The sequence below is a fragment of the Asparagus officinalis genome, chromosome 7, assembly GCF_001876935.1.
Source record: "Asparagus officinalis chromosome 7, Aspof.V1, whole genome shotgun sequence".
In the NCBI taxonomy this organism is placed as follows: domain Eukaryota; kingdom Viridiplantae; phylum Streptophyta; class Magnoliopsida; order Asparagales; family Asparagaceae; genus Asparagus; species Asparagus officinalis.
Window position 1 is genome coordinate 147,977,220 of NC_033800.1, and position 23,161 is coordinate 148,000,380.

A 23,161-nucleotide genomic window follows, 5' to 3' on the forward strand; every position below is an offset into this window, starting at 1 on the left:
CATGTTACAAAAAATACTGTAGTATTATTACTGAAGCACAGGCGGAACTGTAGCATTTTTAAAAGCATTACTATTGTATCTCAGGCGGGACACGGTAACATTTTTAAAAATTACTGTAGCACTAAACTGTATTTTAATACAGAATTACTGTAGCGAAAATAAAAAAAATGAAGGTTGTGCTTTGCATGGGGTGCACACTAGTTATAGTAAAGAGAAGAGAAGAGGCTGAGATGGGAGATGAGAGCCGAGATGGTTCGCCTCTTCTTTCTCTCTATTTAATCATAAATTGGTAAAACCATAAAGTTAGTAAAGAATATATTAGCCGGTTGAAAGATTGAAATGCAGAAAAGAGAGAACCAATGAGGATTCAGGGATAAACTAGCAAATATCCACTAATGGGGGTAAATTTCCACAAATATGAGATAGTGGGGAGCATACATGCAAAAGGCCCTCATTGTATGAAAAGTAGCGCTCAAGTTTACTCTATTTTCTTATTTTTCTTTTGAAGTTATTTCGACATTAGCCCCCAACATCTTCAACAACTAGATATTCACACCCAAAATCTTTAAAATTGCCCTCAGACTCCTCCAAATCTTCAATATTTTGATATTAGCCCTCTAAATCTCTGAAATTGGTCTCAAGCCCTCCAAATCGTATTAGTATGTTGAAATAAGCCCCCTAGTTGAAATCTAATAGAAATGCAAGGAATATTCTGTTTACTTTAACATTTTTTGGTGATTTGCCAATTTACTCCTCACACAAACCTCAACTCATTAATCGCTTCAGCTTGTACCCATTAGACTCCCCAAATCCGTTTAATAAAACTCTAACCCAAAACTAATTTTCACTTCATCTTCTCCAACACCTGTCACAACACCTTTTTACAATCCTGATCCCAATTTTTGCAATGGATAGATTCGCAATGAGAAAGATGTTAAAGAAGACGTTGGAGAAGATGAAACGGAAAATGGGTTTGAGTTAGAGTTTTATTAAACAAATTTGGAGAACTTAACTGGTATAAGTTGAAGTGGTTAACGAGGTTGGTTTTGCGTGAGAAGGGTATAACTGACAAATCACCGAAAAGTTGAAGTAAACATAATCCCCCCCCCCCCCCCGATTTTCACTAAATTTATTTATTTATTTTTTGGGGGGGGTCTTATTTCAACATACTAAAAGGATTTTTGTCATTGTTGTTGTGGCGGGTGGTGGCTTTTTTGGGGAGGCGTGCTTGAGATTCAATTTCAAAGATTGGGGGGGGGGGGGCTAATATCAAGATATTGTGGGGGAGCCCAATTATGGAACTAACCAATGTGTCCTTTTCTCCTCCTCCATGCACGGATACATTTATGAATCTTAACAAGTTCTATATTGGACCCCTTAGGTAGATAGATAGTTGCATTTATTCCAACTTTTTAATAGAAAAAAAAAAGTAAAAACTTATGAAACTTCGACCACAGCCTCATATGGTTACTTTCACATGGAAGTCACAGTTGCCCTCCCAAAACAACGCTCAAACACACAGTATCCCCGTGATACGAACTGCACTTTATTTGTTTCCATAAATTTATCAAATTATTATCGACATCCCCATTATTTTCCTCCGAGAACCATACATGCAAATTAGATAAAGCGAGGGTGTTCAGTGCAAAACAACGCCTCTTCGTGGTTTCATCACCTTTTTATAGTTTCTTTCGTCTTCAAACTTTTTATTTTTTTTCTTCTCTCTTTCGGTTCAGCCAAAGAGATCAACTTTATAGATCTTGGTTCTCTTCGGTCCGCCGCTCTCTCTCTCTCTCTCTCTCTCTCTCTCTCTCTCCAGATGGCGTCGTAACCCTAGACCCAAATGAAGAAAGCCCGACAAACCATGCCAGGTTTCGATTGAAGGCGGAATGGCGGTGGCGGGAAGGGGAGCGGGGGCCACGACGCCAGCTGGCTGATCAAGTGAAGGCTGACGGGCATTGAGAGCGGGTCTGCACCCGAATCCGGTAAGGGGAGGGTGAGGATCAGGGTTGTGTCGGCGAGGAAGCTTGCTGCTGGGATCTGGAACGCCGATGGCGGATTAGGGTTTGAGGTGAGAATGCTCGCGCCTTGTTTTGGAAATTTTGGTTTTTGGGAGGCTGGGTCTAGAAAAGATTGGATTTTGATGGCACTGGGGAGCCAAAAGTTTCGATTCTCTGCTTTAATGAATATCATTAGGTTGCAATTGTACGTTTTCCCCTGAACTTTATGGATGAAGTATATAAATTACCTGTAAATTTGAAGATTTGTGAGGTTGAGAGCTTTCTTATGCATTCTAGTGAGAGAAGTGAAGCATAGATGGGGATCTTGGTTGTTGGGTTTTAATGGATTTGATTGCTCCAAAATGAAGGGGAATATTGTAAATTATTTCTATTTCATTATGTCTAGAATTTTATTCTTGCAGCTCGCATGACTCTGTCCATGCAACTCTTTATTGAAACATCTCATTTTGGTTACATTTTTCTAGAGAACAAAAAATGTCAAAAATAAACTCTTTCAATGTTCATATTTTATCTAAATATTTATGAGAAGACTGGTCCCTTGTTATGTTTTGATGTCTAAATCTGACTTTTGTAGTGTTGTCGCTTGTCAGAATTGAATGGATAAAGCTGTAAGCTATAAACCTGCATTGCAGTCTGAACACATCTTGCATATGCCATACTGATACATACAAATTATCACTATGATGTAGTATTTATGCGAACCACGTAACAAACTTTTGGGCATGAAATAGATGTACCCTAAATTTTTGCAGCAACAACTTATTCCTCGCTAATTACTGTTTGTAGCTTTGCCTGTTGTTTTCGCTCATTACCATGTATTTCCTTGCACAGCCTAGTGTCGTTGATCTCCATCGCTCTGGCGCCCATGAGAATTCACAGAATGTTCGTCGGCCTCCAATGTTGATGAATGACCGAAAGATTGATATTTTGCACAAGGTTTGACCGCTCCAAACTTTCTTTTCATGTGTTACAGAAAAAAGCTACCTGCTTCATTGCTTATATGTTCAATGTATTATGTATATATATCAGTTTGGTGCATTTGTTGCATTTCCAGACCCCTCAATGGAGGGGGCAAGCAAATGGAACCCTGGATGCTATACTCATTTGAAGCTTCTCGATGACCAACAGTCTGAGCTTGAGCTTGCTCACAGAAGGATTACCGAACTGGAGACAGAGCGACACTTAGCCAAGAAAAAACTTGACCTTTTAGTGAGAAAGCTCGCAGAGGAGAAGGAATCGTGGCAGAGAAAAGAGCATGAGAAGATCCGAGGTGTGATTGATTCCATCAAGGATGACATCCACAGAGAAAGGAAAAATCGGCAGAGGATGGAGATAACAAAATCCAAACTAGTGAATGAACTTGCAGAGGCTAAATCATTGGGAAAGAGGTTCTTGCAAGACTATGAAAAGGAGAAGAAGACTCGGGAGCTTATGGAGGAGGTTTGTGATGAGCTGGCGAAGGAGATTGGGGAGGATAAAGCCAAGGTAGAAGAAATTAAAGCAGACTCGTCGAGGGTTAGAGATGAGTTAGAAGAAGAGAGAAAGATGTTGCAAATGGCTGAGGTTTGGCGTGAAGAGAGAGTTCAGATGAAGTTAGTCAATGCAAAAGTGACGCTCGAAGAGAAGTATTTGCAGCTTAGCAAGCTTCAGGCTAAGATTGAGGCCTTTCTAAAAGCCCGAAGCAGTGAGGAGGAGAATAAAGAGGTAGAGGTACTGAGGGAGGCGGCCAATTGTGCTAAGGCACAAGAAGTTAAGGAGTTCTCTTATCGGCCTTCTCCTCGTTCAGAGGAAATCTTCTCTGTTTTTGAAGAACTCAAGACGAGAGACAAGCCCAATGAGAAAGAAATTGAAGCATGTGATGCTAAGGGGACTGCTGCTGCTGATGATGATGATTGTGGATTGGGAACTGTGAGTCATGGTGAAGAGCAAGGCTCGAGCAATTCTATAGAAGGAAGTGAACCATCGGTTAATGAAATTTGCGAAGAGAGTAGTGCATCAGTTAGTGGCAGGGATTGGGATGAGAATGAAGATAATGGAAAGGTCAGTAGTGAGATCAGCGAGGTTTGTTCTGTGGGCACAAAGCAATCTAGGTTTTGGAGGCCTTCATATCAAAGCAATGGCGAAAATGGTCATAGGAACTCGACAGAAAATGGAAGGTTATCATATGAAAGGATTTCTAATGTCATCTTAGTTTCTGATGGAATGTCAGGGGAAATGGGTCTAATCTCGCAAACTGTGGGATGTTGTAGCTCACCAGAGTCTGTGAATCAGTGTATAAATCGAGGAATTGAGCAGTGCATTGAGTGGCCTCGAGGAATCGAGAAGCACAGTTTGAAAGCAAAGCTTTTAGAGGCGAGGATCGAGAGCCAGAAGATTCAGCTACGCCCAGCTCTGCAACAAAAGATATAGCACTGCTTCATTGTTGATTTATTTGATATCTTGTAGCAATTGTGAAATGCTCGATTAGCTATAGCCTATGCATTTCCCAATATGTGAGTACGATCTTGTTAAAAAAGTTATGTCATTCATGTGCATACCTGGTAAATGTGCTTCACAATCTGCGAGCTCTCTCGCAGCCTTGTTGCGTTACTTCTATTTTTCCCAAAGCATGAATTCGTTTGAAGTAAACAGGGTCAAACAGGGTCGGATACGAAACCAGAAGTATAATTGCTGGGACTTGAACCCGGGTTGCCTGGGTGAAAGCCAGATATCCTAACCAGACCGGACGACCACACAATATGCGTGACCTTAAAGTTCAAAATGTTGATTCAAATTGACTGCTAATACTTGTGCTACACTGTTACCATCTCATAGAAAACCGTCATTGCCATTTTACCTTGTCTGTGGGTTATGAAGGGCAATTTCGATAAAACACCGAGTTTACGAAGTAACTAGCATTTTTATTACCATCATCATCTATTCGACAGTCTGGCACATTATATGTCAATTACTACACTCCGACTTGAATTCGGAGGTCATCATAAAAAATATTGAACATAAGATCTAAATTACTTTTATCCTAAGACATGCCGGATCCATACCTGGCGGGTCCTAGGACATTATCTAGCTCTGATGCAATGTAGTAATGGTATGATGAGAAATATAGCCTAACTGACGACATGTCCCACTCTTTTCGTCGACGACGGCTCCACAGCACGACAGTCTCTACAAGCGAGGATGATACTCCCAAGCAATCCTTTACTCTTCTCCCCTTTCTTCTTGGACTCGATATTCTGCATATCTTCCGCTACCTCGTTCCTCTTCTCAGGACTAGAAGCTGAACTCTTCGTCGTGGGCAAACTTTCTTGAAATGACACCTTCTTTGGTGTCCCCTTATCTGCTGACTTCCGATCATTGCCCTGTCTCATACACCGCCTCCTTCTGCTCGATCCATTCTGATCGGTAGGAGACGCATATTTCGACGAAATGGTACAATTGTGTCGGAACTCGAAACTAGGGGCTGATGTTAGCTGTTTAGGATACCCGAGCGACGATGGAGGGTTGTTTGGTTGCAGCTAAGGAGGTGAAAGAAAGGTGTCTTCATCTCTGTCCATGAGGGTGGTGCAATGAGAAAGAGGGCTTAGCGTGCTTCTATTTACATGAGGAAAGTGTTGGATGGTTGATGATAAGAACTAAGGATTTTTTATGTCGGTATGTTGAGAATTGGTGAATTTAACAAAGTATTGAAAAATGTTTGCTTCTATTTGTCCAAGTACTGAGATAGTGATGCATATAAAACGGGTGTTTGGCCTGGATGTAAGTAGACTTGAGGCCTGAATGCTGGCTCGGTGGACGACAAGTGACTGCAGTTTCAGATTTAATCTATGTAGTTTAGACTATGCTGAAAGAATATAAACAAGGGTTAATTGCAGATAGGCACCTGTACTATCGTGAATTAAGGATAGACCCCCTTAAGTTCTATTGTTGTATTGCAGATAGATCCCATATATTCTATTGTTGCAGATAGACCCTAAGTCTATTTAAAAAAAAACTATTTTCACCCTCAGAGAAAGAGAAAATTGTTATTTTTTAAAAAAACAAATAACCCTCTTGAATTCATCAAAAGGACATCCAAAGTATCCATGAATCATCAGAGTATCCAAGTAGTAGATAAGTATCATGCAGAAAAACATAGCCTCCTTCAAAGTATTATGATCACATAAAACCAAAATTAAACGATACATAAGTAAAGATCAAAAAATTGTCATATCTAAATAAGTTCTAAAGGCATTATAAAGAAATACTATATATATCTCAAAGCAAGCGCACAACAATACAGGAGATATCATCCTTACTTTTCCTGTTAACAGCTTCCTCAATGAGCTCCGCCGCCGCCTCTTGAGGATCATTTATATGCTTAATAGTATTCACTGCCTCTTGATTCGACATAACCTACATTAACATAAAACACCAAAACCTTACTAAAATACATAAGAATAAAAAGGACTCAATTTTATGTCGTAACGCATTAGCTAATAGTAGTTACCTTCCACAAACCATCACTTGCCAAAATGATGAACCCTGCTTCACTCTCTATCATCTCCACAATAACATCTGGATCTGAACTTATGTGTTCTTTCAATGTACTATCACCAAAAGCCCTTGACATTGCTAATTGCCCATCAACTCTTGGTACATTACCTACAATAGAAATGGAATAAATATTGAGTACTGACATTCTGCACTGGAGAGTTCTTACATGAGCTGCATTGTCAAGGTTTATAATCCATGCAGTGTATCACATCATATAATGTCAAAGAAACAATTTTTGTGGAATTTTGCATTGATTTTGAAATCAATTTTCACCTTTCAGCATATGAAATGAAAGAAGATTTAAAACTTATAGGAGGGCATCCTCAAATCAATTTTATGATGAGGTGCTCCTGAATAATTTGGTGGTTCTTGTTATGATGGAGGGAGAGGGATAGTCAGGTTCTATTTATAATTCTGTAAATAGAATACATATAGTAACATATTCTTTCACCATCAATTGCAGATAAGTCCCTTGTAATATCGTTTTTTTTAACTTACTACTCCTCTACTTCTATTTTTGCATATAAACCCCCTGGGTGAAAAATGTCCCTTTTAACCTCAAGCAGTCTATTTGTCGAAAAATATTTATCTTAGGGGTATATCTCCACACACAAAAAAAAACTAAACTAAACTAAACAGGAAGCAAGTGGAGAACAATGGTATTGCAGAGGGGTCACTCATATACAAGTATACCTTTTACATTGGTAACGAAGCCTCCTCTCTTCTCTATCGCGCGTCGCTCCTTCATCGGCTCATGATCTACCGACAACTGACGAGCCACACCTCCCTCGCTAATCACTGCACGGGAATCTCCAACATTCCCAACGACCAGCTTCTCTCCGTTGATCAGTATAACAGTGACTGAAGTCGACCCTCCCCTCTTTCGAACATCTCTTCTTTTCCTCTTCAGTATCTTCTTGTCAGTTCTCTGATATGCTCGTCTTATTGCAGTCTCAGTCTCAGTCCAGAAACCTGGCTGCTTTCACAAATTTAAAAAGTCTAGTTAACAGTTCCTCCCACTTAAAAAGTAAGGGTAGATTTCAGAAAACCAAATTCGAAGGGCTGTGCACAAAACCCTTCGGAATTCTCTAAACCAGACAAAACTACCATGAACTTCCAAAATTAGACAAAACCAACGTAAACTACTAATTTTATCATAACTTTGCTAACACGAAGAATAAAAGGTATAAATCGTACCGTCGTTATTATCTGCCTATCATGGAGGCGAAATTGTTCAAAACATGTCACATGTGAAGCACACGACAACTTAAACCAAGTGTCATAAGAAAAGTGTTCGCCTTAATTTTTCTCTAACTTGGACAGCCCATTGAAAAGTTTTTACACTGTAAAATTACGTAAAAATTAAGAAATGCATGGAGTAAATCAAGGACTGATCATTACTTCATTTAGAATGTTGTCGAAAAGATTGTTGCGGAGATAACTTGCAACGTCATTTCCAGAATGGCCGTCAAATATGGCGAATAATCCGACCTCGCGATCATCGACCTCCTTGAATTGAGCAACATGATAATCTTCCATGGCATGGTTTAGTTTACCCTCAACCAAATGAAAGCCATATGTGACCTTCCTACTTGATGCCTTGCTTTTGCCTTTGCCTGTATCACATACTTCAGGATCTTGAGAGCTTATTATTACCTAAAATGAAATTAACTCCGATTAGATTGTAGAATAGATTTCAAAATAACTACGCTAAGTAATAAACATATGCGAACTAAACTACAAAAAGATAGTTGAAAATAACAAGCAGAGAAGACCACACCTCCATTATTCTTGAGCATAATGACACGTAGCAAATTATATTTGATGCGCTGTCGTTGAAATTTAGAAAATCTCCCTTAACCATGGGCGGAATTTCTAAAAACCCCCCACTCAACTATTTTAGTTTGAGGTTATGTAGTTGGTAGCTGCTGGGAAAAGTTTGAAGTTCAGGAGGTGAGGTTTTGTAAGACACCCTAAAGACTATACCGATTATGTGAGATAAACAAAGTTCAGAAGAGTATGTGGATGTTTTGGGGGATTAACCCTTATATTTTTCATATGTTAAACAAAACCTGCACCATGGGCGGAATTTCTAAAAAACCCCTCAACTATTTTAGTTTGAGGTTATGTAGTTGGTAGTTGCTGGGAAAAGTTTGAAGTTCAGGAGGTGAGGTTTTGTAAGACACCCTAAAGACCACCGATTATGTGAGATAAACAAAGTTCAGAGGAGTATGTGGATGTCTTGGGGACTTAACCCTTATATTTTTCATTTGTTAAACAAAACCTGCAGAAACAAAATAAATTTTCACAACATATGCTAAGCACATGAAGAAACTATACTGCAGGCATCAGACTCCAAGCTCAAACTAGCAGGATGTACGAGACATTCACAATGGTAAGTAAAAGCAGTTATGAGAATTCCACAAACTGCAGAAATTTCCAAAAAAACAGGGAAGGGGGTAAAATAATTTTCATGTACAGGAGCAGATCGAATCAGAAAGCAGATATCATTCATCATTGGAAGGTAACAAGTACCCACATGGTAATATTCTGTTACATAATTCAGTAACATTCAGAGCCAGGCACATAGATTATTTGATTCACATCCATGTTCTTGAATAAAGAGACAAATGTCTTCCGTCATGAAAATTTTAACTTACTACAGAATCTCTAATATAGGTAATACTAGGCAGTATATTCTGTAAAATATGTCATATTATCGGATAAACACTGGTCTCAAAAGGGAAACTTCATTTAAAAGCTTCAACGGGTAGACGTTTTTGATTTCTCCACAAGCACGATCCTACCATTCCACTCAGTCTGATCAACTGCACGTATTGCCGCATCAGCATCTTCATCCCTCTCCAAGGATAAGAAACCAAATCCACGAGATTCCCCAGATCTACAGCGGAAGGAAAATGTCAACAACATGCTGATTCAAAAGCAAACAAAACTTGAAGGATAAAGAAAACCATTGGAGATTCTGCTTAATAATGAAATATTGAAGATATGGAATCAAGGTGCATGAGGAGACCAAAAGGATCACTGGATTGCCATTTCAACTCAAAGCACACATGTCCAACTACTTAACAGTGACCAAAACTTGAAATGTGTCCTTTATCATTTTAGAGAAAACGTAAGAAATTAACAACAGTATAGAGTTAACAGTTCGCGGATATAATGGAAGATAATACTTGACAGGTATCACTCACTAACTTCAGTCTTGATGTCAGTTCTGCAGTATATGTCAAAACTCCACATCTAGATTGATAGTCAAAGGTGGAGGCTTAAACTCTACACTGAACAATACAGGCTTAGTGAGCACAACTTATAGGTTCGGAAATATATTTATCCAAAGTTTGGTGAAAAGACAATAAAATCAGATCCTCTTGAAAACCCTGATCCAAACAGAGGACTAAAGTAACCAAACCTGTACAAACAAGTCCATAAGAAAATAATGATGGTTAAACACAACAAATAGACTCACATAGAGAAGACTTGTGTTTCCTTTTTGTGTGTAGGCATAGTTCACTTCAGCTAAGCATGTTTGTGCAGTGACATGTTCAAGCTCTAAACTCTACTCCACCTCTGATACCAAATTGATGTCACTGTCCACTACATGGGTCAGAAACTGGAACCACAGAAGAGAGCAGATATGGAAATAAAAAATGAATCTCTAAATTATACTTCCTCTTTCATAATTAAGTCTTTGGCTCAGAAAAGATTAGGATGTAAGTTGGAACATAGGTATAAAGGAGTAAAAAATCAAAACATTTTAAACATTTATTTGGGAAAATTTGGGAAACTGGAAAACATTCCCACAAAGAAGAACATGCATAAACCGTCGACTTGCTTGTAGTGGAACAATCAGGGAACTAGAGGTGGTTGCATAATTCATAACAAATGAAACCTTTATAGCCGTAAGTTCAGTGACAAATATTCTAAAATCAAGTAAAGATAGCTTATATCCAGTTACAAATGAAAGCTAAATATCTGTAATTTCAATAACAAATATTCTTAAATCAACCAGTGACAGTTTTCATCCAGTGAAAAATTCCAGTGTGATACCTCACCCCCCCCCCCCCCCCCCCCCCAAAAAAAAAAAAACACACACGCACGCAAACCCACTCACCATAACCCCACACACAACCACACCAAAATATTTAACATCCTTCCATTCAGTGAGACAAGTACTTCAACCAGAATAATGGTGAAATTCCTTCTGGAACATTTCTATACATTTTGGTGAGACTGGCAAGTAGTTGTTTCCCGATATCATTTTGGATAGCAGGTATACAACAGAAAAAATGTCATTCTTTTAATCTAATTTCCTTTAATTTTCAACAGCATATTATAATTTCTCAACCAGTTCCTTTCAGTAAGACTTTGAAAACCGCCCGATATTCAAAACAAGAATCAGACAATTATTTTGTTGCTAGTTACAAGAGAAGAAACTACAATGAAGATGCACCAGAATTATGGGCTTATGTGGTCAAGGCAAATAAAAGTTTAGTACTATATAAGTAAATCGTCACTGACCAATCAAAATAACTACTAATATCTAATAGAACCATTCAGATAATAAGAAAGCAATATGCTGATATGTAGCCACCATTTGTCACTTGTATGCTATTGATCCTATGTTGACGTTTTATAGAACAGGAAGCTAATAAAATAAAGTCACCTTTTATCACGAACTATGCGAACATCTGTAACACGGCCAAACCTTGAGAACTTCTTTTCTAGATCCCTCTCAGTAGTAACATAGCTAAAACCTGCAACAAATAAACTGTTTCCAGGCTTCCCCAATCCTGTGTTTCGATTGGCAGGTGGTGCCCACGGCCTCCTTGGAGAACGGCGATGAGAATGGCTAGGTGGAGGGGACCTGCGTCTTGGAGACGGCCTTCTCCTGATAATAACAAAAATAACAAAAAACAATTCAAGGGGAAAGTATAAGAGGAAATACTCAAGATATATAGCAAATATAGCTTTTCTTCCTTATCCATTTCAAACCCATTGTCCTGACTTCTGTTCGTAACAGGCATACTACTTTACTAGTTGCACCTAGCCAAAGGGATTGGAAAAAAACATAAAACTATTTATACTACTAAAGAAAAAATTAGAAGAATTAGGAACATAAATAGAACCAAGCTCTGTTTCCCAAATTACTGAGCTGATATGTTTCCCAAAAATAGATCTCCATGAAGATTAAAACAAACAATTTTCAAGAAAGGCAAGGAAGTCCAAGAAGGACGGCTCTGAAGACAAATTCACCTCGGGGATCTTCGGTAACGATCCTTGGCATAAGGAGACCTTGATCGAGATCTACGGGAGTGATCTCTTCTGCGTGCAGGAGAATCTCTTCTCCTCACAGGTGAGCGTGACCTTGACCTACCCCTCCTCCGTGGAGAGTCGCGCTTTTGAGGAGATGGAACTCCATGTCTCCTTGGAGAACCATCTCTACGGCAAGAGTCTCGCCGTGTTGTCCTTTCTGAAGGAGATTTCTGCCTTTTAGAAGAAGAACGATCACGTGATGAAGGCCTCTTGCGACCACCACTGTCTTTTTCCAGAGAAGGTGAACGTTTTCTTCTAGATGAGCTTGGTGAAGGGACTGGTAAGTTGTCAATATTTGCTGGGGATGATACTCTTTCTTGACTCAAAGATGGATGAGCATGCGGAGACTGTTGGGAATGGGTAGACCTTTCTGCAGAAATAGAAAATTGTCTCTCAGGTGACGGTGAAGCATTTTGAGGTCTCGGAGGAGAATGTAGACTAGAGTTTTCCCATACCATCCCTCCATTTTCTGAAGCTGCCATTATGGAGGAGTAATCATCTTCCTTCGGTTCATTATGGGCGCTCAAGTTTCCACCATCCATTTTTGCATGGACTTCAGGGTTCTCAGAATGAAATTTTGCTGAGGCATTTCCCACAACTCCATCCGTTGCTTCATCTAATGCAGGAGATATCGCAATTTGATGATGGTTTAAAGCTTCATCGCTCCTAACCACATAGCTGTTATCATCGCCTGTCAAAAGAGAATTATGAACTAATGAATATGAATCTTCAGTATGAAACTCATTGTCGTATGTTTCATTCAGATTACTATCAACAAAATCCTCAGAGTGAGCAATATGATAAGCATCCTCAGCCCCCTCTTTCTTATCGTTGCTCTGATAATCCTGCACTGAGAACCTCCGTTCACCGGCAGGATAATCAAAAGATCTCTCTGCATCATCACGATTTTCATTGGATTCAATAGGTAAGAGAGATTCTTCAGGGTATTTTGCAGGTGATATGGCTGCTGAGTTAGGATCTATAATAGGAGATTGCACGGCCTCATTTATAACATCAGCATGCATGACAGGTGAGCTAGGGTACTCATGATCCGAGAAGCCTTGCATTCCATTATTAGGTACATCACCTCCATGCTCAAAATTTTCATCCATCTGAGTGTCCTTGTTCCTAAATAAGTTTAGGCCTATACTTTCAACAGGAGGAGACCCATTCTCTTCTTTGATTCCTTCCCCAGCCTCTTCAGCTGAATCCATATCCGTCCTATCACAAGACTCAGAAAGGAATAAAGACATTATTTCTCAAAGTTAAAACAGAAGAAAGCAAGCAAACATTGGTAAAGCACACGGACTTGGTAAACTACGGCTTACGCTCAATTCAGAATATGCAATGGTAAGTAAAAAATAAAATAAACTATAGCTGAAAAGTACAGTTTGTATTATCGTTCATCATCAGTGAATGAAATGCACGAAACTAAGCATCAATAGTTGATTCTCTACCAGACTATCTTGTAAACTTCTAGTTTTGCTTGAAAATTAGTATTGATGTAGAATTGCTATTGATGTTGAAAATCCTATATAATGCATCGACATTTTATATACAGAGTGAAACATGGATCATGTATCACTTCATGGTCCTTCTATATATATATATATATATATATATATATATATATATAATATATATATTATCATATATATAATATATATATATATATAATATATATATGAGATTAATGGGTATCCTTGTCATAGGAGGGGATTTCCTCCTTGACGCCTCTAAAATCACATGATTGAGCGACATTATGGATGATCCGCTCCGTTGAACTTGATCTACATATTCTAAAACCCCAACACACCAAGTTTGGGGTGAATCCGTCGTCGTTCGACCCTCCATCGAGCCATTGTGAAAAGTTCTATTCATTCAAAACCGTTAAAATTGATACGAGTGGATGAAGGGCTCAAACGACGACGGGTTCACCCCAAACTTGGTGTGTTGGAGTTTTAGAATATGTAGATTCAAGTTCCAACCCGGAAGCGAAATTCACCATGAACTATTAACTAAATTTATGTAGTTGACTTGAAAAAATATTTTACTTTGATGTGTCTTTTGAGATGTGAAATAGGCAATAGTTGCGTGATCATTTAGCTAATTCGGTATCATGTTCCGCCATTGTTACAATTGGGGGCAGGACGAAAAGAAATACGGAAAAAATCTACTTATAGAATCAACATACAGAACTTTGTCATAATCTACTAAGTGGCCAACTCTAATTGCTCTTAAAAGATTCCGATGCTTTTCAAATTAATACCACCCCTATAAGTGAACACTGAACAGATTTTCGATCCAGTTTGTGCATGGTAGAAGGATGCATTTCCTATTATAAATCTCATGTCCAAGTTCTATGCCGAAAAAGACTTCTCTGGTTGCACGAGATCAGTGAGCTCATGACACGGTTGCATGACTTGAATTGTCAACCACGAAATGTACATCTTTGCACCAGCCAAGCAACCCGACATGATGGAGGTAGGAGTTAATAATGACGCGAGGATTGTCTTCCAACCGCCCCTCCCTAAATTCTCTTCAATTTTATGAAATGCTAGGTGCGCAAGAGCGGCAGGGAGATTGGAGAAGCCTTACGTATAGAAATCCTCCATTGCTTACCGATTTATTTCAACAATGGAGCCTTAACAACACTACTTAACAAAAATTAACCAACACAATTATGAGAAAGGAGCTAACGCAACAAGACAATTTCATAAATTAGATGAGATCCATATCATTCCTCTAATAATAATAATAATAATAATAAAACTATAATGAGAAAAACCCACGTTCTGGTTCCCAAATCACAACCCGAACCCTAAATTCGCAGCTTCAACGAACGATCCCCCAAAAAGGCCTAACTTTTCAAAACAATCGAAATCCGCCATCTACTTACCTCCAAAACCCCCAAAAAAATTCCAGGAAAAAACAAAATCCCAAAAAAGAACAGGGAGACTACAACTAAATCGATCAATTGCGCGTCGCATGCAATCGATTACGATGTCGGAGGGAAAAGGGAGTACCTCGGATCGAGCCGCGAGAGTGGAGCGAGGAATCGAAGCTAGATTTTGTTTTAAAAAGACGGATCCTTTTACTCGGCTAATCCCAGATAGTGAACAGTAACGCACAGAGGTTACGTGAGCCGCGGTCCGGTCACCGCCCGATCCCCGAAATCCTCGGTAAAGTTTGCCTTTTTCTGTTGGGGGGCTGGAGAGCTATTCTTACCGGGTGCGGTTGGACCCGAAGTAAATGGGCCGTATGGCTATGGGCCCTCCCTGACTACAATGGCTATTACATCCACCTTTACGTACAAAGAGAGATTAGTGGAATTCCAAGAGGTACAAAAACTTGACATGCATCCTATTGTATAAATTATAAAAAACTAACGTATACATATCATAAGTACTTAGTTGCCCTTTCATCGTATCAAAAGATGATATATGGACACTTAATAATATATTCGTCAAAAAATATTAAATTAAATCTATTCATAATTAGAAAATTAGAACGTTCAATTACTTTTAGTACTTATCAGATTATAATTATTTATAATTAAATTATTATATATGTAAATATACAAATTAAAGAAAAAAAAAGGCTCATGTGGATAATCTCTCTTTATAAAATTGTTGATTAATTTTAGAAAACTCACCCAGCGAGGGGAGAGGGGGTGGGGGTGTTAGGAAACCCTCCAACTATTTTAATTTGAGAAAATAACCCTTAAGTTTGGGCATATTATAAATAACTCCTCTCAACTAACCCATCTGAACTTGTGTCACTTAACCCCCATCAAACATGGTGTGTTTTAGAAATCTCCCTTCAACTATTTTAATTTGAAAACCCCCTTAAGTTTGAGCATGTTATAGATAACCCCCTCAATTTTGAAAACTCAAGAACTATTCTCACTTAATACATTAAAATCTCTCATGAATTCTTCTCACTTCACACCCTGAAAGCTAACATTTTTAGCTCTAGCATATCACATGATGACTAGATGACTTAGAAAAGATCAAAATACCTCTCAACCATAAAAAAAATCATTGTGCTCTTTTAGGATAAGTGAAAGAAATGAGAAGGAGGGGGAAAGCATTGTAAATTGATCAAATTATTATTTTTTAAAACTAATTGGAGGTTTCTTTATAACTGAATGGGTTATTCAAAAGAGTTTTTCAGTTGTTTTATATTTTAAATGACTTTAAGGGGGTTTGGTGAGAAAAATGTAAAAGAATAGGGGGTTTTATGAGACAATCCATAGTTGAGGAAGATTGTCTCAAATTTTTAAAGTTAGACATGCTTGTCTATAATATGTCCTAAACTATTAGGACTTGGGTGGGGTGGGGTGCGGGTGGGGTGTGGTGGTCGGGGGGGTTGAGTGGAGTATTGTGACACCCACACTTTAGTCCTATGTGTATAGGACTAGAGTGAAGAAATGTTAGTGATTTAAATAGAGAAAAATCTAAGATCCAAGAACAACTAGTATTAGCATTTTGGCAGTGGACTTTAGTCAACATCGAGTTGCTCTCGGTGGGTCCCACAGCTTGCACGCGCCAACGGACCCGTGGACCCGGGGCATGACATATGGTATAAGAATCATTTCTAGTCGAAAGTTTGGAGCTAAGTGCTATATGGGGCTAAGTGCTACACCGTATGGATGTAGTGGGTGTCACCTTTAGAGTCCACATCGTCTGGCAGTGACACTAGGATATGGCAATTATCATGTCGTGACGACGAGGATATCGTCTTTATAAGGTTGGGTGATTATGGCATCCCCACTTTAGTCTCACATGAACTAGTATGAAAAAATATTAGTAATTTAAATAGAGAAAAGTCCAATATCCAAGAACAACTAGGGCTAGCATTTTAGCAATGGACTTTAGCTAACATCAAATTGTTCTTGGTAGGTCCCACACCTTGCACGCGCCAACAGGCCCGGGGCGTGATAGTTTTCTAATATATCCACCATAGTTAAGGGGTTTTTCCCAAAATTAACCATAAAATTATATTAAAATTATACATGTGTGTAATTATATTTAAAGTTGATGGATTATTCTTCCTTTAAAATATTATTGATGAGATGGTCAAATTTTTTTATTTGTTATTTATTGATTTGATTCCATGTCTTTACTGATTTTTATTGGTTCACCCGTGTCTCTCATTAAAGCATTAATCGAACATGAGGCTACATAAAAAATATATTACATGCAAAGATCTATAAAATTAAATTATTTAAATAAATTGTCTAAAATGCTATCTCGAATTCTCCTTGCTTTATTTGATTTTTTGTAATAATTAGATTAGAAATCTAATAGGTTCTTAATATTATTCTAGGAATATTTGTATTCTTAATATTATTTTATAAATATTTTATAACCATGTATACATACTTTTCTATTTAGGTTGAAATTCTAATGCAAGCATCAGACAATTAAGGTTTAAGTGTGAGATTGTTTTAAATTATATCAATATGTGAAGACACTATATATCAACTAATGCTATGTTTTATTTTATTGTTGCATATTGCATAATTTAACTTAATGTGCTTTTTAGTTCATACCAAATCTCAAAAAGTTTTTAAATGTAAGATGATTTTGCCATCTGGTAAAATCTCTACAGTTCTTACAAGGAAGAGATATTTTCGATATTGTGATCATATAAGGACCTTAAAAATTTTTACATCCTTTTTTTATTTTTAAATATTATAAAAAAGAGGGATATATTTTTTTGATGGTTAAACTATCTAATTTGAAATTTTTGAAATAAAATCTATCCATGTGCTCATTTGGCTAGCTTTTTTTTTTGTTCTCTCTTTTTATCTTAGAATATTATAAATAAAGCTAAATACCTAAAGGATAGGCTAGTGGGTTTTTTTTTCTGAATTTTAAATTTTTAAATAAAAGTCATCCACCCCGTTATTTCAAATTTCTTTTAAGTTTTAAACTATTTGAAGAAAAAGTTTCAACTCAGATTATCTAATTTTTAATAATCCATATGCTATAAATTATTGGTATAAGCCATTTATATACTTATACCCATAAAAAATAGAGTATATATAAAAAATAGAAAAGAATAAGCAACATTAAAAAATAGCTCAATTTAACTTAGAAGCATATGCATATGACTAAAGAAACCTAAAAGACTAAACAAATCAGATATAAACAAAAGACCCCTAACTTTCCAAGCTAATGATGTAAGTTCAGTTCCTACTACTTCCTCCATATCACATATTCTACATGTAAAACTTGCAAAATACTTGTATTTATTAAGAATGACAAGTAGTGTATGGTTTCGTTTAGATTTTCTATAGAGTAACTGTTGCATGAAATAAAGCTAATTAGCACTTAAACGCCTTATGATTTCTCCTACTTCGCACATAATACCCTCACTTGGTTTTTTGCAAATACTTGTTACCTTAAAGTTTTTAAAATTTATGCTTTAATATCTTATGTCATGCAAGTGTGGGAATATTCCATTAAAATTTTCTATATAACACTCACATGCTAAAAATTTTTAATTTTTAAATGCTTATTCTTAAAAATAAAATCTGTTATTAAACATACTTTAATTTTATTTGAAACCCACTCAAGAATCTATTTTAAAATAAAATTTTGATAGACATCATAGCAAATGCAACAAAAAACTTAAGAATTAATAAGTTTTTGCAATTAGCATCTGAATGACACATGATATTTTTTAGTGAAGATATTTTCATGCTTGCGTAACATAAATTAGTAAGTGCAAACTTTAACAACTTTAGAATATATCAGTGTTGTAAAAAGCAAGTGAAGGGACATAAGTGTGAAAAGTGGTGTTATAGCATGCAAAATAGTTTAAGTGTAGATCCTATTAGGAGGTCGACACGTGTTCCAATATGTGCCTAAATAGCCATATTCACAGAGGGATGACTCGTGCAACTCTATGAGTCGATACCCAACAGGCCAACAATTTACGAAGCCGACTGAAAAAGCGGTACTTATCGACCTTCCCACAGGATTGAGATAAAAAGTATCCTCATTCGACCCACCACTCTAATTGACTTCACTCCTTATTGCCATTTGGCCCTTTCAGACCGACAACTTCTGAGACCAACTAAAAATGAGGTGAAGAGGCATCAACTTTGGTGAGAATTTTCACCTTGATCAGACAAGTTCAAAATCCAACAAAAAATTCAAAAAAAATTCATGGGTTTCAAATATACTAAGAAATAGAAAATTTTCACCTTGATCAACAATGAAGAGTGAAGCAGAGTAAAGAGGCATCAACTTTGGTGAAATTATAAGAGCTTGGTCGAGTCGAAGTTGGTGGCAGAGGTGAGTTTGGTCGGAGATGGTCTTGATGGAGTCGAAGGCGGATGCGAGAGTTGGCAACCATGAGCTTGGTGGAGTTGCGTAGGAAATCTAGGGATTTGGGGGCTAGAGGTGAGAGGCAGGGCATATGCGACATGTGAGAGGCGGGGCGAGGCGGCGTCGAGAGATGAGAGGCAGGGCGGCGTCGAGAGATGAGAGGCAGGACGACGGTGGGATGTGAGAAGCGACACAGAGGTGAGATGCAAGGATTTGGGGTAGTGATAAAAAGGGATAGAAAAATTAGGGTATGAACTTTATACGGGGAAAACATAGGACAACCAGTCCCTTGTTTATAAAAAATTCATTAGGGCGGATAATTACACCACTAAATACGCGAGACTACTAGTCCCGTATATTTAAAAGTTATGCTCATTACAAAATCGACTTTTTCTTGACCAGATATGATGATGTTAATCGATTTTGCTAATTTTATATTAAAAGAGTCAATTTTGCTAATAAACATTCCAAAAGAGCCTTTTTAAAAAATTATCCTTATTTCAATGGAGTTTAATCATACATCTTGGCCGTTGATTTTCAGTTCGACAGCGACCAACCATAAGCTTACACGTATTTCCATGAGCGTCAGCGTTGACTTGTATGTGTATTACCACGTGGGTCACGTGAGGCACAATTATCCACGTGTCGCATCTAAAGGATATTAAACACGGGAGGTGAGTTTACCGCCTACTCATATTGTGACAGATATTGAAAATGTGTACCTAACAGATGGAAGTGGATTCATATAAAATTATTTCTAAAATAGATTCCTATCATTTTCATAAGTCATCCCCTGCCACATCTTCGCTATCTCTTCAATCATGAAGATGCTCATCTACTGAAAATGGGAAATTATAAGGAGACAAAATTTGGTTACTCAAATATACTATAATTTTTTTTTAAGCGTGGCATTACAAGCACGCCACCAATCATAACTTGGGGCACACCCCTCTCTTAGCTACAGTGCATGAGGTCCACATTAAAAATTTTAAAAAAATTTTCATGTGGGTCCAGTACACTGTAGCTGAGAGAGGGGAGTGTGCCCCAAGGTGTGGTTGGTGGTGTGCCTATACCATTTCTCTTTTTTTAAACCGTGGTAAAATAAGAGAATAGACTTTTGATTGGTTACAAACAAACAAAGACACAATAGAATTTGAAAATGACTTTTTATGTTGTCTTTCATGAAGATCTACGCTTGAGGTTGGTGTGGTATGTTATTTGTTATCTAAGTTTATATCTAATTTAATGCTATTATTAAAGGAAGTCAGTTATTTTGGATAGGTAAGTTTCATTTTCAGAACTCTGAACATATTCTGAAAATTGAAAACCAATGGAAATGTCTTAATACTAGGAAAACTCTACTGAAATATCCTTGCATCCCGAAAAATTAACGAACACACACACACACTCTCTCTCTCTCACATGAATACTTAACGAAAATACCCTCATCATTATAAAAAAAAATGAAAACATCCTCATGGTTACAAAAATAAAAAATAATAAAATTTTCTTAATAATTTGAGTATAACTCACCCTTATGTATTATGTCATACATATATTATGTGAACTGGAATACTAAAATAGGTTGAGCTTAGATTCATATTTAATGTAAGTGCGTCCGGCCCAAATCCACTAATAAACCAACTTTATACGTAAATTACTTTGCGTTCACATAGGAATCATCGTTTAAAACTATCATAAATACAGATAATATAGTTTAATTTTAATTAAGAAACAGTCTGTTACTAATAATGACAAACTAAAAATAAATAAAAATGGAACGAAAAAGGAACTTTCCTCGTCATTTAAGTTGTACACGGTCTTCTTCCAAATTTTGATTTGGGTTTCTTCGTCTAAAACCCACAAAATCTCAACTATAAATATTTTGTTGCTTTCGTTGAAAATAACCAGGATTGGCATCTGGGTTTTCGTTTATTCGCAGTCAAATGCTGGGAAAGAATCAAGTCTAAGTTCGCAGCTCCAATCTTGGTTCTGTTCACAAGTATACCAGGTGCTTTTTCTCTAATTTTTTTTTTTGTTTATTATATTTTTTTGTTAACTTGAGGATTGACAAGATAATTTGTATTGCTGATATGGGTTTTCTTCAAAATCCAATCTTGAAATCTAAATCTTATCTCTCTCCCATGAAATAGATTAATTCAGTTGATTTATTAGTAGATAGATCTGTATTTTTGTTCACAGTTCAATCCTTGGGTGGGTTCTCAAGTATATATCTAAGAACTTTTGATCTATATTTTCAGTTGAAAAAGGAATATTTGATGATTTAAAGATTAAGATCATCATAAATTCTCAAGAGAAGAAAGAGATATGGGTATTTGTTGCGGCAAAGGCAACAACACAAGACCAGAATCCAATGGCTATTCCTTGTACCAAAACCCATCATCACCTTATGAACCAAGGAAGCCTTCTCCCATTGGACAAACTCATCAGCAATCGAATCAAAACCAACCGAACTCTCCATTGAATCCGACTCCTAAACCCCAGTCCCTCGTCCAACCCGACGCAATCCTTGGCAACCCCTATTCAGATGTTCGCTCCTTCTACACCCTTGGCAAAGAGCTCGGCCGTGGCCAATTTGGTGTCACGTACCTTTGCACCGAGAATTCGACTGGCTTAGCTTATGCTTGCAAGTCCATTTCCAAACGAAAGCTTAAGAACAAGAACGACAGAGAGGACATCAGAAGGGAGATTCAGATTATGCAACATTTAACGGGGCAGGCCAACATTGTGGAATTCAAAGGAGCTTATGAAGATAAGCAGTCGGTGAACCTTGTACTGGAATTGTGTGCTGGCGGAGAATTGTTTGATAGGATTATTGCCAAGGGCCATTACACGGAGAAAGCTGCCGCGGGGATTTGTCGAGCAATTGTGAATGTAGTGAATATTTGCCATTTTATGGGAGTGATGCATAGAGATCTTAAGCCGGAGAATTTCTTGCTTGCTACTAAGGATGAGAAGGCGATGCTTAAGGCTACGGATTTTGGGCTGTCAGTTTATATTGAGGACGGTAAGAGTTATCCTATTCTCTTAATTAAAAGACATATATGCTTTTAATGATATTGCAACTACTGTATATCACCATTAAGCTATTTGAAACCTCTATATCTAATTAAGATTCTCTGTACCTTCTCTAATAACCCTCAAGTCCTCGACATTTTTTATCTTAAGTGCATTGCTCCTCTTAAGTTTCTTCTGATAATTTTGGTGCGAGTTTGTTGACCTGTCCCTCGTAATTCTTTATGATAGATATAAACCTTAGTTGGTTTAGATCAAGTACGATCTTAGAAAAATAAAATAATAACGGATCCAGGCTTCTTTTGGTTTAAACTTCAATCTTCCGGAGGAATAACTAAATTAAGGCTTTTGTATTATAAAATCTTAATCCTGTCAATGTACTCACTCGTAAGATTTATGTAGTACCTGAGCATACTCCTGAACTAAACACCTATTCAACTCAAATTGAATCTCACGTACGGAGGCAAACTCGAGCTTGACTGTAAGCTTATTGGTCTCAATTAAATAAATTTATTATTATTGTAAATGAGGCTCTTCTAGGTCTGCTGCATCATTAAAGTTATCCAGGATAAAATGAATGATTATTTGGCTTTGCATTAATAAAAATACCCCCTCTCAATTTTTAAGATGGCAAACAGGGAACATAGCTTCGAGTGCGGTATGCTAGCTGCAAGCAGTTTTGATGCCTTTGTTATGCCCTTGATTTTGGAATGAAGTGAAAAGAGACAAAAAAAGCGAAAGTTCTGAATGGTGGTTGGGAGTGATATGAATTGCTTCCTTAATAATATTAGTTGCCAGGTACCAAAACACTGATTGTTTATATAGTTTTTACACATGTGATGTCTACAATAAAACACTAACCACAGAATACTTGTAAATAGACTCAGTCTACAG

At 37.3% G+C, this 23,161-nt stretch overlaps 4 protein-coding genes across 6 annotated transcripts in view; 2 read left to right on the forward strand and 2 right to left on the reverse strand.

The window, feature by feature from the left end:
- Positions 1,954 to 4,627, forward strand: LOC109849916. The gene is made up of 3 exons (XM_020419800.1): positions 1,954 to 2,071; positions 2,853 to 2,957; positions 3,051 to 4,627. The coding sequence occupies exons 2-3, from the start codon at positions 2,919 to 2,921 to the stop codon at positions 4,428 to 4,430; spliced, it is 1,419 nt and encodes a 472-aa protein (XP_020275389.1). The 5' UTR covers positions 1,954 to 2,071; positions 2,853 to 2,918; the 3' UTR covers positions 4,431 to 4,627.
- On the reverse strand, positions 6,147 to 8,340 carry LOC109848021 (probable protein phosphatase 2C 58). Its single transcript, XM_020417278.1, has 4 exons — positions 7,956 to 8,340; positions 7,248 to 7,530; positions 6,508 to 6,662; positions 6,147 to 6,413 (listed from the first exon to the last, which is right to left on the reverse strand). Exons 1-4 carry the CDS (start codon positions 8,091 to 8,093, stop codon positions 6,276 to 6,278), a joined length of 714 nt encoding a protein of 237 aa, XP_020272867.1. The 5' UTR covers positions 8,094 to 8,340; the 3' UTR covers positions 6,147 to 6,275.
- Positions 9,041 to 15,071, reverse strand: LOC109848020 (serine/arginine repetitive matrix protein 1-like). 3 transcript variants are annotated; one of them, XM_020417276.1, is made up of 5 exons: positions 14,915 to 15,069; positions 12,658 to 13,109; positions 11,829 to 12,579; positions 11,239 to 11,463; positions 9,041 to 9,456 (listed from the first exon to the last, which is right to left on the reverse strand). In XM_020417276.1, exons 2-5 carry the CDS (start codon positions 13,100 to 13,102, stop codon positions 9,318 to 9,320), a joined length of 1,560 nt encoding a protein of 519 aa, XP_020272865.1. In that variant the 5' UTR covers positions 13,103 to 13,109; positions 14,915 to 15,069; the 3' UTR covers positions 9,041 to 9,317. The 3 variants fall into 3 exon arrangements, 2 of the variants coding, with proteins under 2 accessions (XP_020272865.1, XP_020272864.1); XR_002248673.1 differs by adding an exon at positions 10,042 to 10,162 and having other exon boundaries at positions 9,322 to 9,456; positions 11,829 to 13,109; positions 14,915 to 15,071; XM_020417275.1 differs by having other exon boundaries at positions 11,829 to 13,109.
- LOC109848459 (calcium-dependent protein kinase 19-like) overlaps positions 21,560 to 23,161 on the forward strand; it is an 8,279-nt gene continuing 6,677 nt past the window's right edge. The window contains exon 1 of the mRNA XM_020417961.1: positions 21,560 to 22,259. Within this exon, the coding sequence (XP_020273550.1) occupies positions 21,560 to 22,259 (700 nt within the window). The remainder of the gene's footprint in view (positions 22,260 to 23,161) is intronic.